Raw genomic sequence first — 14,899 nt, 5'->3', positions numbered from 1 at the left:
GGCAGAAGCAGGCAGGACAAGTAGCCCAAATTCATTAGATTGGCAGAACTTTATTTCAGGGAGCAAACTACAAGCAAATATGGTGGAGGAAGAAGGCTGTTATTAAAGGAAATACTGAAAAATGTATGCACAGTTTATCTTGAAGTGATGAATGGACCTACATACATAGCCTTATTTATAAAAACATAGACATGAAAGCTGGTCACAAGGCTACTGGAGAAGCATCATTTTTTAGATGCCTCTTTATCAAGGATCAGATAATGTGCGTATGTTGGATGCCCAACCTATGTCAGAAAAAATGGGTTACTCAAAAAACTATTTATGGCTTTAAACTACAATGAATCTGCTGTGGACCCAATGGTACACAGTTGCCATTAATCAGCTACTTATAGAAGCAAGGCTAGGAAAGGTTAAGAGATTAGCTCATAGTCTCACATAGGTCGTCTAAAAATTTGTGTTGACAGATCTGGGAAGCACATGCCATCCAGAACAGTTTCAGTGTCCAGACCACCGCTGCATAGATCCCAACTATGTCTGTGATGGGGACAGGGACTGTGTGGATGGGGCAGATGAGCAGGGATGCAGTGAGTATCTCTGTGGATTACAGTTATCCTTCACTACACATATAATTGCAGGTCTTATCTGATGCTTACATATCACATCAACAACAATTTATCATGTCTTTTTTTCAAAAATATGTAATTTAATTTAATTCTGCTTCTATTTATGAAATTAGTTGCTGATCAGATCTGTTTGACCTAATTATAAACTTGCTTGCTTGCAGCATAGTCTCTCATTTTGAGCTATTTTGAAGTGGAGCTTTATTGCCCCTTTCCCAATAAAGAATTAATTCATTTGTTTAGTCATTCATGCGTTCAGCAATGCTGTGTTTGTACCAGCAAAACATGCTCAGAAGGTTGTAGAGGTCAATTGAATGCTCTGTAAAATTCAACAAGCATTTGCTAAACCTCTTAGTTTATTGATCTAATTACCAGTGTTGCACAACAGTTGGCCTCAGCATACATACAAAACTGCAGAAATATTGAATATGAGGTTTAACATACTCAGCTGGATTTTTCAGTCTACAACTGCACTGTGAATGAGTTCAAGTGCTCCAGTGGTCACCAGTGTATCAACTCCTACTACCGATGTGATGGAGTCTTTGATTGCAGTGATCGCTCAGATGAGCAAGGCTGTCGTAAGTATTTAAATACTGCCTTTGGTTTCTTGCATAATTATGTACTAAGGTTGTTTATATATTTTATAATATATTTATCACGGTATTTTATTATTTTCTGATTTTGGGCTGTTCTTACTGTATGTGGTGTCTTCTAATGAATCTCAGCTACTAGGCCCCCAGGGATGTGCCACCATGAGAGTGAGTTCCAGTGTCAGTCAGATGGGAGCTGTGTCCCGTCTACCTGGGAATGTGATGGTCATCCAGACTGTGAGGATGGCAGTGACGAACACCATGCCTGCCCACCTCGCACATGCCCCTCCTCACTTTTCCGCTGTGACAATGGAAACTGTGTGTTACACAGCTGGATTTGTGATGGGGACAATGACTGCAGGGACATGAGCGATGAAAGAGACTGTCCCACACCGCCTTTCCAATGTCCAAGCTGGCAGTGGCAGTGCCCTGGCCACAGTGTGTGCATCAACCTCACCACCGTTTGTGACAACACTCCTGACTGCCCCAATGGTGCTGACGAGTCTCCTCTCTGCAGTAAGTCTGATGTCTGCTTTCGTAGTCAGCCTTGAACATGTTCTTTGCCTTTCAGAAAGACTTTATTGTTTTATTACATTTCTGAGTTTGCTGGCCTCCTCAAATTCATGACAAACAGGATCAAACTCTCAATTGATTTGGTTCAATTTGACATTCTTCCAGTGCCTGTTTTCTGTAAACTGAAGGGGCTTAATTTCACAGAAATGTTGCGTTTAATGTTATCTGTTTGTCTTTGGATTCTTGTGTTAAAATCAGGCATGTGTGTGATTTGACCTGTATTAACCTGAAAATTATCTGTGATTTTCCTTTCTTGCCTTTCTCACTGCTTTCAGACGAGCCTTTGCCAGGTAGGAACAAACTCTCAATCATTGGTAGAAATGCTGCAAGTAGTTCTGATTCATTTTCAACAAACAGTATCTTTACTAACTATGTTGATTTATAGATTTGTTTTAAAACATAATGAAAGGATCATGTTGTTAGTAGAGTATGTGTGGTAAATGTGACAATAATTTTCTGAAAACATACATTAAAAATTGTAGTAGCACTTCTGAAGACACTTACTGAAGTTGTTAGTGTTTTGTTATACAAAATTGTGGTTTCTCTGCTTTAAACTCAGATCAGGAGAGCTGTTCTGACAACAATGCTGGCTGCACCCATGGTTGTATCCAAGGGCCGTTTGGGGCCCAGTGCACATGCCCTGTGGGTTATCAACTGAGCAATGATTCCAAAACCTGTGAGGATGTAGATGAATGCAATCCCCCTGGACTATGTAGCCAGCACTGCTATAATGAGAGAGGGTCTTTCCGCTGCCACTGCCAGGATGGTTACACTCTCGAAGCAGACCAGCGTACCTGCAAGGCCTCAGGTGAGGAGGGATGTAGCTTAAACCTTCTGTGCATTGAGCATATGGCTCCCCTGGTAATTTTAAAAACAACCTACAATTTCATAATGCAGTAAATAGGCCAATTCATTCTGTACAGTGAATACAGTGATTTGGTTGTCAAGATGATTTGCCTACATATCTCAGTTTTCTCCTCTCTGCTTGCTGTTGGGCAGGAATGATCTATGATAAGGGGGGAGCATGACCCCCACACTGTGAGACTGACACACTGTCTTTCTTCTCCCTTGTCTCTCCTTGCTGCTCTGATTTCTAGATAAGACAAATAACATATATGTCACTCACTGGCCATCCCTGGCGTAATTAGGACATAATCACCAACAAAGGGCTGTTTATGGGGAACGTGCCTGACATCAGCTCCTTTTCCACACAGATAACCCGCTGAAAGGCTTTGCAATACAATAGGTCATTATCTGGACAAAAGTGCATTCCCCAAGGGTTGCCATTTCAGTAGGGTCTATTTAACAGTCCTGTCGTAGAGTTTTGGTAGACATGCAAAGGCTGATAAGTCCTGTTATTAGCATGAGAATGGACATGAAAAATGGGTAACAGAGATTTGATTGTCTGTTTACAGATTCTCGTAAGGCGTTCTTGCTAGTGGCCAGTCGAAATCAGATTGTGCAAGATGACATAACCACACAGCCCAATGTGGTCCGCTCACTGGTTCGAGATGGGCGCAACATTGTGGCCATAGATTTTGACTCGGTCACTGACCGCGTGTACTGGTCTGACACAAGCCAGGACAGAATCTGGAGTGCTAACAAAAACGGCAGTGACAGAACTGTGGTGAGTTGGTTTGTTCCTTTTTGTCACCACAGATAAATTTTATTAATAGTTTTCATGTTTATTCACAGCTTTACATGTTGTTTATTCTTACATGTAAACATATTTAACTTAGAATCTCTTGTGGACAGATATTTGATAGTGGAGTGACTGTAACAGAGAGCCTCTCTGTGGACTGGGTGGGCAGGAACCTGTACTGGACTGACTACGTCTTGGAGACTATTGAAGTGTCTAAACTGGATGGCACACATCGGACGGTATTAGTCAGTGAAAATGTCACCAACCCCCGTGGCCTGGTGCTGGACCCAAGGGACAGGTCAGTGACATGCAGAGAATCTGTGTGTCTTGGCATGTAACACGTTATGGTCTCTGCTTTTCATTCTCAAATCAGTTGGTGTTAAAAGACAAGTATTTATTTTGCAGGGTTCACTTGATGTTCTGGACCGACTGGGGGAGGAACCCTCGCATTGAGAGGGCCAGCATGGATGGGAAAAATAGGACTGTTATCGTAAGCAACAAGGTGTACTGGCCCAATGGTCTAACCATAGACTATCCAAACAATTTGTTGTACTTTGCTGATGCCTACTTGGATTTCATTGACTACTGCGATTATGACGGCAATAACAGGAAGCAAGTTCTGGCCAGTGACCTGGTGAGTTTATGAGACTGTTTTCTGAATTATCTGTATAGATCTTATTCATGTTATTGATCTAAAAGTGAACAGAGCACATTCAATTTCCTTTTGAATAGTTTGTGTAAGACACACTTTTTTTCTTTTGCTATTCTCTATGAAAAGGTACTGCAACATCCCCACGCAATTACCATTTTTGAGGATTTTGTGTATTGGACCGACAGATACATCAACCGTGTGATGCGAGCCCATAAGTGGCATGGGGAGAACCAGACAGTGATGCTGTTCAACCTCCCTCAGCCCATGGGTCTGGTGGCAGTACACCCAGCCAGGCAGCCAGCAGGTATGGCAAAGATAATCTACATTAACCGATCTTGCATCAGTATTAGCTGATGTCTTTTGTACAGAATAATCCCAGAGAACCTGTGAATGACTACTGTGTTTACTCTTTGCGGGCGTGTTTGTGTGGTTTGACAATTTGTAGGTCAAAATCACTGCTTGAGGAGTCCGTGCACTCATATCTGCCTGCTTTCTTCTGCGGAACCGAGGTACTACTCATGTGCCTGCCCCTCAGGCTGGACACTGGCAACAGACCAAATCACCTGCACCAGAGGTATGCATTCTGCCAAATGGAGGAAAACACTCATCACTCAGGTTGATGAAAAAGGAAGTTGGGTCAGATGCAGTTGATAAGTTGATGTACCCATAAGGTATTCATCTTAGCTTTGATTATTGTTGTAAAAGACCAAACCGGTTATTGAGGAAATTATAGTTTTTGCATCTTTATTTGCAGCGCATCTGAATGTTTAGAAGAGGAGAAATCTTTGAAAACACTAAACTCTTATTATTGGTCAATCTAGGTACGGAACTTGTCAACAATCTCCCATTTAGATTCTCTTGTAAACAGCTGTTCCAGTCATAAATATTAAGAATCATATAAGCATGTGTTTCAAGGTCTTAAGAAGACAAGGGAACTTTAATTCAAAGTCCAAGGAGTCCCAATTAGGTCAACAGCTTAACTCATCTCAGGTTTCAGCCCATTCAAGCCAAGCAGAACACAGTCTCCCCCTGAGGCCAATGATTATCCAAGAATGAAAATGCCCCACAACCATTCACCATCGATTCTAATCTTTGATGACAAACTAAATCAGATTGTGGAAACAATTTTCACCAGTCAATCGTCTTTATAGATAACGGAATGTTAGCTCAGGATCCCTATTTTGTGCTAGGTGTTATACACTGAAAGCAACTTTTAGTTTCAGATTTACCATGGGCTAAATCCACATCCAGGAAATATGCTTTCCTTACTCTGTTTCAGAATTTGTTATGTAATTTACAGCTTGGAGGGAAAATTTTAGATAATATTAGAAATATTTGGTTCCCAAATTAGAAGTCACAATGTCGTAGCTTTTGTTTGTTTGTTGTTTTACTGCAGGAAGAGCAGTTTGTGAATGTATTGTTAGTCACTGTTTAGCCTGCTTTTGCATTATTGGTTATTTCTTTCAGTTGAAGAGCCTTTCCTGGTGGTTGTGAGAGACAGCATCATCTATGGCATTTCCTTGGACCCTGGTGACAAGAGTAATGATGCTATGGTCCCTGTTGCTGGGCTTCAGAATGGCTATGATGTTGACTTTGATGACAGCGAAGAGACCATCTACTGGGTGGAGCACCCGGTAAGTTAGTGTCCAAAGTCACTATTTTCAGCTTCCATGTTCTTAATCTGGTACAGTAAACTGGGAATTCATTGCTACTGGGTATGCAAGAGACATACTGTACATGTCACGTTTCAGTTTAGAACTAGAGATTAGTGTTAACAGTAAAATACACAATAAAAACTCAATTACAAGATGCTGGGAAAACATAACACAAGATTTGCCCAACACATCCACATCAGCAGTGGTTGGAATTAATCTGTCTTACTTTTGTCCACCAGGGTGAGATCCACAGGGTGAAGTCAGATGGTACTAACAGGACAGAGTTTGCCCCTGCAGCCATCCTTGGCTCCCCTGTCGGCCTGGCCTTGGACTGGATAACAAAGAACCTGTACTACACCAATCCAGCTACGCAGTCTATTGAGGTAGGTAATACTTTGTCCTGTTGGTTGTTTTTTAAATTAATCCTTTATTATCATTACTGACTTCAACTTGAACTAAAATGAATAATGTTTTTGTGATTGTAAAAGGAAAACAAAAAATCAGTGTATATAAGGGATGTTTTGCAAAACAGCTACATGGGACAGTAATTGCACCTGTTTGTGTTTGTGCTCGGCCAGGTTTTGAAGTTGAGAGGTGAGGTACAGTACCGGAAAACTCTAATCACAAATAACGGCTCTCCAACTGGCGCTGGCAGTCCTGTTGGCATCGCAGTGGACCCAGCACGTGGGTAAGCCCCATTTAACACAGTCCTGGCACGGCCACTCATCCTCCCAGCTACTGAGCTCTAACAGCCTCCTCATCGCCATCTGCTTTGCCTCTAGAGAGAAATCAGACAGTGTTACTGAATACCACACTGCACACTCTAACCCAAGCAACGTACAATAGAGTACAATCAAGAAACAAGAGAGACATTTCTAAGCCATCTCTTCTTACTCTCACATGAAAACACTGCAACACTGATTTTGACTATTTCATACTTCAACCCAGGTATGACCTGGTCTTTTCCCAGTGAAAGAACCCAGAAAATGTATTATCATTTAACTAAATGCAAGAAGTGTGTTCTGAGTTCCTGAAAAGTTCATATTCTGGAGATTTTTGTCAAGATTCTCAGTCATCCATAGTTATCCAAGGAAGGTTAAAATCAAGAGCAACTGGACTTAAAGATACTTGAAGATGTTCTGCCTCTCATCCAAGGGGCTTCTGCAGTTCACTTGATTTGAACCTTCCTTGGATATTTTGGAGATTAAAGGTTTTTTTTATGTTTTATATCTCACTTTCTTGTGAAGCACTTCGCAATTTTTATTTGTGAAAAGTGCTATATAAATAAACATTACTTACTTTAATTACTTACTGTAATATGTATGTAAGACAAAAAAGACAAAAAGCAAAAAAGCTTAGATTTCCATCATAGTATTAAACCCTAACCTCCATTCTTATCTTCTAAGCAAACTGTACTGGACAGACCAGGGAACAGAGAGCGGCATTCCTGCCAAGGTGGCATCAGCAGACATGGATGGCTTAAACCCTGTCACCTTGTTCACCAACAACCTAGATCACATTGAGTTCATCACTGTGGACATCCGAGAGAACAAGCTGTACTGGGCTGTTACAAGCACTGGCGTGGTGGGTCTTCACTCTCTTAGCTCTCAAGTATCACAACTTGTTCATTTAATAAGGTTTTGACAAACGTAATATAATATGCAACCCATCTTGGTAATTGTACAAAATTAACATACCGTGTTTGACTGCCCCGTCTGGCATGTGAATCTCCACAGATTGAGCGTGGTGATCCAGATGGGAGTAACCGCATCACCATAGTGACAGGCCTGTCTCACCCCTGGGGTGTGGCTGTCCATCTAAACTACCTCTACTTCACTGACCGGAACTTTGAGGTCATAGAGCGTGTGGACAAGTCCACAGGAGCCAACAAGGTTGTGCTGCGAGACAACGTTTCTGGACTCAGAGTTCTGAAAGTGCATCATCGAGACAGTGAGTAACACCAGGAGACACTGTCATCCTCATTCTCTGTTTTTGGCTTGTTGTTGCTTTGTCTTGTGGTTGACTTACTGTATTCTCTCTAAAAACTCAGCCTCTGCAGGTATATCCAATGGCTGCACCAACAATATGGGAGTGTGTGAGCAGCTCTGCCTGCCTCGGCCACAGGGTCTGTTTACCTGTGCATGTGCCACAGGTTTTAAAGTTAATGCTGACAACAGGACCTGCACTCCCTACCAGTCCTATGTTGTCATCTCCACTCTGTCTGCTATCAAAGGCTTCAGTCTGGAAGGGTCAGACCACTCTGAGGCCATGGTTCCTGTGGCTGGGAGAGGTCAGTGATTCTCATAAATTATCTACTACTATATGTTGAATAGGATACATTTTTTCATAAATTTTCAAAAATTGTTGAGTGAATTCAAGTCCAACAATTAAAAAAGAGTTTAGGTGTAGTAATAAACTGAATAATGAGTAATGGAATATAAAATGTAATGTGTTTGAAATAAATAATAAAAATGGCCTCTAATGACTAGGTTATCCTCTTGCAGGCCGTAATGCTTTACATGTTGATGTACACATGGCTTCTGGTTTCATCTACTGGTGTGACTTCAGCAGCACTGTGGCGACACAGAATGGGGTCAGACGGATCAAGCCAGATGGCTCAGGATTACGTAGTCTAGTAACATCTGGAATAGGACGCAACGGCATACGGGGCATTGCTGTGGACTGGGCTGCAGGTATGCTGTTGTACCAGCTCGCAAACGGTTCATCTAAGTATTTGTTTTGTTTAACCACATACTGTAAGTAGTGTGCAGTTAATTCACCACACTAAACTAAAATATTATTTTTAGGATCTTTGCTATACATGCATTCAGTTCCCTCCTGGTTGCATTTCTAATCTTCACATAAGTCACAGCGATGAAAAGTTTCAATTCATCTGAAAAAATACACTTCTCTTAATCTGTTGATGTAAACCAGGAACCCAAAAGAGAGCCTGACTTATTTGAACTTGCTGTAGGACACAGGCCTCAGACAGCAGACTCCCTGGTAGGGTCAAAGTTAAGAAGCTTTACCACAGGAGTCACAGAGCATGAAGATCAGATCCACACAGGTGACAGGAGAGGTGATTCCATTAGCAAGTTTAGGAAGAGACAGCTTCAGCCAGGAAAATCAGTTTGCTTGTTACTCATTTATAATTGCATCACTACAAGTGTAGGCATAACAGAGAATATATTTGTTGATAACACCATCATAATGTCAGCTAGTAATGTCTACTTTAATTGTGACCTATTATAGTTAGCAGTTTGTGATTGATGACGTCATGACTTACAAATATATTTTTTATGCTACTGACCTTCCTGAATTCTTCCCTCAGGGAACTTGTATTTCACCAACGCCTTCCTAACTGAGACATATGTGGAGGTGCTCCGCCTGAACACAACTTTCCGCAGGGTGCTTCTAAAGACCCAGGTGGACATGCCACGCCACATTGTGGTGGACCCCAGAAACAGATACTTGTTCTGGGCTGATTATGGTCAGAACCCCAAAATTGAACGAGCACTCATGGACGGAACCAACCGCACAATTTTAGTGTCATCAGGGATTATTACTCCACGAGGTCTCGCTCTGGACTGGCAAACTGGCTACGTCTACTGGGTAGATGACTCCCTGGATATGATTGCCAGAGTCAACCCTCAAGGAGGGGAGACAGAGATAGTCAGGTATGGCAGTCGCTACCCAACTCCTTATGGAATCTCAGTGTTTGAGAGTAGTATCATTTGGGTGGACAGAAACCTCAAGAAGGTCTTCCAAGCCAGCAAAAACCCTGGCAGCACAGAGCAGCCTGCCGTCATTAGAGACAACATCAACATGCTGAGGGACGTTACCATCTTTGACCAACGTACCCAGCCTACCGCTGCCCAGGAGATTAACTACAACCCCTGTATAGAAGAGAATGGAGGCTGTGCCCACTTCTGCTTCGCCCTCCCAGGTTCTGGCACAGGTAACCAGAACAAAAAATGCAGCTGCGCTTTTGGTAATCTTGCAGCAGATAGTGAAAGCTGTGTAGTGTCAAGGGATGATTATCTCATCTACACAACTGAGAGCACCGTGCGCAGCCTGCGCCTCGACCCCGAGGACCATACATTGCCCTTCCCTGTGATCAATGTGCCACGTACCTCAGTGGCGCTGGATTTTGACCTCATAGACCGGAGAATCTACTATACACAGAGCTCAGGCGCAGGAGCAAGCAAGATCAGCTACATCAGCCTTCAGTCTTCTCCCATCGCAGCTCCTGTAGTTGTGGCCTCAGGTAGGTTTTTGCACTTACACTGCAACATATACTAATTTATTTGTTTATTTCATTTTTTTATGATAGCAGTGATATTACTAATGTTGCTTTGGTCCCTATCTTTGAACAGATCTAGGGGCTCCTGATGGCATAGCTTATGACTGGATAAACAGAAGAATTTACTACAGTGATTATGTCAACCAGAGCATCAGCTCCATGTCTGTGGACGGCTCTCAAAGGACTATTGTAGCCCATGTGTCCAGGCCAAGGGCCATCATATTAGATCCCTGCAGGGGGTAAGACTTACACAACACACACTCTCTTTGTTTATTAGATTAAACTGAGTTTTAAAAATTAATCCCTATTTATTCCATAGATACATGTATTGGACAGACTGGGGAACCCATGCAAAGATTGAACGTGCCACCTTAGGTGGAAACTTCAGAACAGAAATTGTGAACAGCAGTCTTGTGTGGCCCAATGGACTGACCCTGGACTATGAAGAACAGAAACTCTACTGGGCAGACGCCAGCTTGTAAGACCTGAAAAATTCCACTGTTGAAATATATACTCAAGTTTGTCTATTACATTGTCAAGCTGCTGCTATTATTATTATTTTGCTCTGCCATCAGACAGAAGATTGAGCGATCCTCTCTCACGGGGTCCAATCGGGAGGTTATTGTCGGCACAGCCATCTACCCCTTTGCCATGACCATGTTCGGCCAGTTCATCTATTGGACTGACTGGAACACACGCAGCATCTATCGGGCCAACAAGCACGATGGTTCTGGCCAGAGGGCCATGATTCAGAACCTTCCATCTAGGCCAATGGACATCCATGTTCTGGCCAGCAGGAAGCAGCAGCAGTGTGATAGTCCCTGCCAGCAGTTTAATGGAGGCTGCAGCCACATCTGTACACCAGGTACACGCAGTGTCATACTGTCACTTTGTTTTTCAGCATAATGTTGCGGTTATTAAAAATCCCAACTAATTGTATAAACTATTCTATCACAATGTCATCTTGTTAGGACCCAATGGAGCGGAGTGCCAGTGTCCATCAGAAGGCCGCTGGTACCTGGCTGACAACAAGCACTGTATCCCTGATAATGGGACTCGCTGCCAGCCAGGCCAGTTTACCTGTATGAATGGCCGCTGTATTCGTGCCCAGTGGAAATGTGACAATGACAACGACTGTGGAGATGGCAGCGATGAGCTGGAGAGAGTCTGTGGTAGGGTGTTCTTAAAAGAGCTTGAATTTATGGTTCCTTATTTGCATTTCTTCCTCATTTTGTGTTTTATTGAATCATCTAAAACCTCACTGTTGATTATTAGTCATAACGGTCCTCGTAGAGCCTTTAATCCTCTCTTCTCTTTACTTTCACCAATACTAACAAGTTCTATTTTTTGCTTCAATAAATTTCTTAGGACTTAAACCTGACTTCAACTATGTTGGTGTGTATGCTTGCGCTTCATGATTAAATTTCAACATGCACGTAATCCCTCAGTATTAAAACAAATCCACGCTAACAATCGAATAAATATGCTCATATCTTTGCATGCAGTCCCACAGTTGCTGTCATCTTTTATCGCCTTGTCAGGTAAAATGAGCTTCCACTGCATTTGTATGTCAGCCCCCTTTTTCCTGACCCCACTCTCTTTTGGCCAGAGCTCTGACCTGTTTTCGATTCTGATTGGCAGCCTTCCACACCTGTGAGCCTACAGTGTTTACTTGTGGCAATGGGCGATGTGTGCCATACCACTACCGCTGTGATCACTATGACGACTGTGGAGACAATAGTGACGAGGTGGGCTGTCTATTCAGACCATGTGACCCCAACACAGAGTTCACCTGCAACAATGGGCGCTGTATTGCCAAGGAGTATGTCTGCAATGGCATGAACAACTGCTATGACAACGGCACGTCTGATGAACAGAACTGCCGTGAGTATCCTACGTTTGCCACAGAAATCAAACAGGGGTAAAAGTTCAAATCATAGTGGTTATTAATTAAAATACATATGTTCTAATTCATGATTATCTCAGCTGAGAGAACCTGCCAGCCAGAGCACACAAAATGTCAGTCTACTAACATCTGCATCCCACGTTCATACCTGTGTGATGGAGACAACGACTGTGGGGATATGAGCGACGAGAGTCCTACACACTGTGGTGAGTTTGTCCGCTATGTTAGGGTTAATGTTGTTTTCAGTTTCAGTTACTAATTAATATTTTCTGTCCTTATATTAATTGTACAACTTATTTTATGTGTTTATAGCTTTAATAGGCCTTTTCCATGGCAGACATTTTGATGTCCTTGCAGAAAAGTTGTATTTAACAGGGTTTGTACAAAGTCTGGAAAATTCTCAGTGTTAATCATTATGTCTTCCAGGTTAGGAATGTGCTTGAATATAATCCAAAGTGCTTGATTTTTTTTTTAACATAATCTGGTGTTTTATCACAGTTACTCATTTTAAACCAAAAATCTTTTAATATTTGAAATTAAACTATCCTTTCGTCATACTTGTTTGTTGTCTCCTGGCCTCGAAATTAGCAAGCATTATATAATTAAGATAAAAACATACAAACAAAGTTAATATGAAAAGCTGTTGAAAGTGCCAGTATAAATTGATTGATGAGGGTATAAAGGAGTTCTGCAAATGTTATTTGTTGCAATTGCATTTATAGTAACAATTATAAAAGATGTGATGATTTGAGAGTCTGGAAATGTTTTGATTAAATACATTGAAAGTGCTTGAAAAGTGCTTGAATTCTACTCTTAAAAAAGCTGTACAAACCCTGAATTAATCATATTAATTAGGGTTGCATTCAAATTTTTATTCCATTGTACATTTTGGGGTGCACTGCACTGCACAGTGTATACATTTTACACTGAGATTTCACACACTCAAATAAAATAGCTGAAAGTAAATATAGTGCACCAAAGAGCAAATGTGGAGGGATTTCAGACACAGGCAAACAGTTAGGTAAACAGGTATTTATAAATACCACTTATTTCCTGTATGTGGATACAATAGTCTGTAACTAGAAATCATTTTGAGTATGATGTGTTGCAAATAATCTTTTGTCTGCTTAGTCTGGGTAAAACAGGATTTGAATCTACCGAAAGTTATGAGAAAGAGGATATAAAGGAGTCAGAAACAGATCAGTGTGTATCCCACCCCCTTCATCAGCATGATTAGATTCCCACAGTCCTCCAAGTGATTTCATGCCTTTCTACATCTTCTACATAGCGACATCCACATGTTCCCAGAGTGAGTTCCGTTGCTCTAGCGGGCGCTGCATCCCCGCCCACTGGTACTGTGATGGAGGAACTGACTGCTCTGACGGCTCTGATGAACCCCACTCCTGCAGTGAGTGTCGCACAACTCTTTCACCCCCAAAACGGACTTGTTGGCTTTGTGTATCTGCCCCCGCCCCATCATCAGCTGCTCAGTTATTGTGTGTTTGTGTCTGGCCACCAATCTGCATCTGTGTGTTGGTGTGAGAGTGTGCTGTGAGTGATGTAGCGGAGAGTGCAAGTCAGTGGTGTATTTCTTTGTTGACGATGTGGTCAGTCAGGCCTCCTATTGTGTGCTGCATTCCTCTGTGGTGACGCCCCTCAGTGTCCTCTGACAAACAGCACCTCCCCCTCCTTTTGTCCACCAGGGGTTACAGAGCCTCACTTTGGCTTTTGTTTAGATAGCTCACCATGCATGGGAATGTGGAGTTGCCATTACTATTTTGAAAGCTTTGCCAGTGTTGTATTGTGACTTGCTCATTAGGAAAAAAGCAGTGGGGGAGGTACCTGAGATAAGTGGAAAAAACAAAAAGGAAAAAAGTTGTTACAAAAGATAATAAAAGTTGTGTCAAAAGATATTAAAACACAGCACTGTGCTGTGTTAACTACAGTTTAATGTTGTATGATTTGTCTCTGCAGCCACAGCGGTCAGAACCTGCAACACAGATCAGTTTCGCTGTGATGATGGCAGGTGCATTGCCTCATCCTGGATCTGTGATGGGGACAATGACTGTGGCGACATGAGTGATGAAGACCAGAGGCATAATTGTGGTATGCATTCTTTCATTACCTCTTATGCTTTCTCTTTCCACTTCTTCTTTCACTTTGTCTTCTTCTTCATCCTTTTCTTCATCTTCCCACTTCTTCATGTCCTACTCTTGTAGCCCATCTTCTTGGTCCCCATCACTTCTCCACTTTTCCCCCTCCTGCTTCCCTCGTTATTCAGGATGCTGATGGATTTAGGATACACACCACTGGGGGAGTGTTGTGTGGGAGACACTGGCAGTGCCCTGCATCTTAGTCTCCTCTAGAAGGTCTCCATTCCAAAGAGCTGACATTCCTGATTTCTCCTGCCTCACTTTCTCCTTTCTCTGGCTTCCTGGCTCAGGGTGGATCAAGTCTCTAATGTCTCACCAATCTGTGCTCCAATAATAAGATGCCCGAAGCTAAAGACTTCAGCACTCAGTAGGAGACTCACTTCAAACAATGTGGATCAATCACATAGAATTTGAAGTCACGGCTGCATGTTTTGAAATACAGTTTGGAATGTTTGGATTGTCAAAAATGCAGGTTGACATTGGGTCATCACCATCATTATTTAAATCCGCCTACCTGATTTCTTGTTTTGTTTTTTCCTAGCCAATCGTACATGTTCAAGTGCGGAGTTCACTTGTGTGAACAACCAACCACCTCAGCGGAAATGCATCCCGCGTGACTGGGTGTGTGATGGAGACGCAGACTGTGCAGATGCATTAGATGAACATCAAAACTGCACGCGCAGATCCTGTGGCATCAATGAGTTCACCTGTAGCAATGGCCTCTGCATACGCGGCTCCTACAGGTTAGAAAAATTAGTTCCTTTAAAATATCATAAATTACCCTAATCAGTCTGTCTGTCAGTGT

The 14,899-nt window shown here is 42.3% G+C and overlaps 1 protein-coding gene across 2 annotated transcripts in view; it reads left to right on the top strand.

The window, feature by feature from the left end:
- The window catches only part of lrp2a (low density lipoprotein receptor-related protein 2a), a 48,813-nt gene that overhangs the window by 15,933 nt on the left and 17,981 nt on the right, over positions 1-14,899 (top strand). The window contains exons 23-49 of one of the 2 annotated variants that reach the window (XM_038720468.1): positions 465-584; positions 1,082-1,198; positions 1,346-1,726; positions 2,059-2,073; positions 2,343-2,591; positions 3,199-3,410; positions 3,539-3,723; positions 3,831-4,059; positions 4,204-4,381; positions 4,523-4,651; positions 5,545-5,711; positions 5,972-6,115; positions 6,311-6,420; positions 7,139-7,316; positions 7,469-7,682; positions 7,783-8,022; positions 8,237-8,425; positions 9,064-9,999; positions 10,109-10,274; positions 10,355-10,513; positions 10,611-10,900; positions 11,007-11,207; positions 11,677-11,919; positions 12,022-12,147; positions 13,230-13,349; positions 13,916-14,047; positions 14,636-14,837. In XM_038720468.1, the coding sequence (XP_038576396.1) occupies positions 465-584; positions 1,082-1,198; positions 1,346-1,726; positions 2,059-2,073; positions 2,343-2,591; positions 3,199-3,410; positions 3,539-3,723; positions 3,831-4,059; positions 4,204-4,381; positions 4,523-4,651; positions 5,545-5,711; positions 5,972-6,115; positions 6,311-6,420; positions 7,139-7,316; positions 7,469-7,682; positions 7,783-8,022; positions 8,237-8,425; positions 9,064-9,999; positions 10,109-10,274; positions 10,355-10,513; positions 10,611-10,900; positions 11,007-11,207; positions 11,677-11,919; positions 12,022-12,147; positions 13,230-13,349; positions 13,916-14,047; positions 14,636-14,837 (5,632 nt within the window). The remainder of the gene's footprint in view (positions 1-464; positions 585-1,081; positions 1,199-1,345; positions 1,727-2,058; positions 2,074-2,342; positions 2,592-3,198; positions 3,411-3,538; positions 3,724-3,830; positions 4,060-4,203; positions 4,382-4,522; positions 4,652-5,544; positions 5,712-5,971; positions 6,116-6,310; positions 6,421-7,138; positions 7,317-7,468; positions 7,683-7,782; positions 8,023-8,236; positions 8,426-9,063; positions 10,000-10,108; positions 10,275-10,354; positions 10,514-10,610; positions 10,901-11,006; positions 11,208-11,676; positions 11,920-12,021; positions 12,148-13,229; positions 13,350-13,915; positions 14,048-14,635; positions 14,838-14,899) is intronic. The other variant, XM_038720469.1, reaches the window with a different exon arrangement.

The sequence above is a fragment of the Micropterus salmoides genome, unplaced genomic scaffold (assembly GCF_014851395.1).
Source record: "Micropterus salmoides isolate LMB-PRFRI ecotype aquatic unplaced genomic scaffold, ASM1485139v1 Ms_hic_scaffold_15, whole genome shotgun sequence".
NCBI lineage: Eukaryota > Metazoa > Chordata > Actinopteri > Centrarchiformes > Centrarchidae > Micropterus > Micropterus salmoides.
The sequence above is the reverse complement of the archived record's forward strand: the minus strand, read 5'-3'. Positions and strand labels throughout refer to the sequence as shown.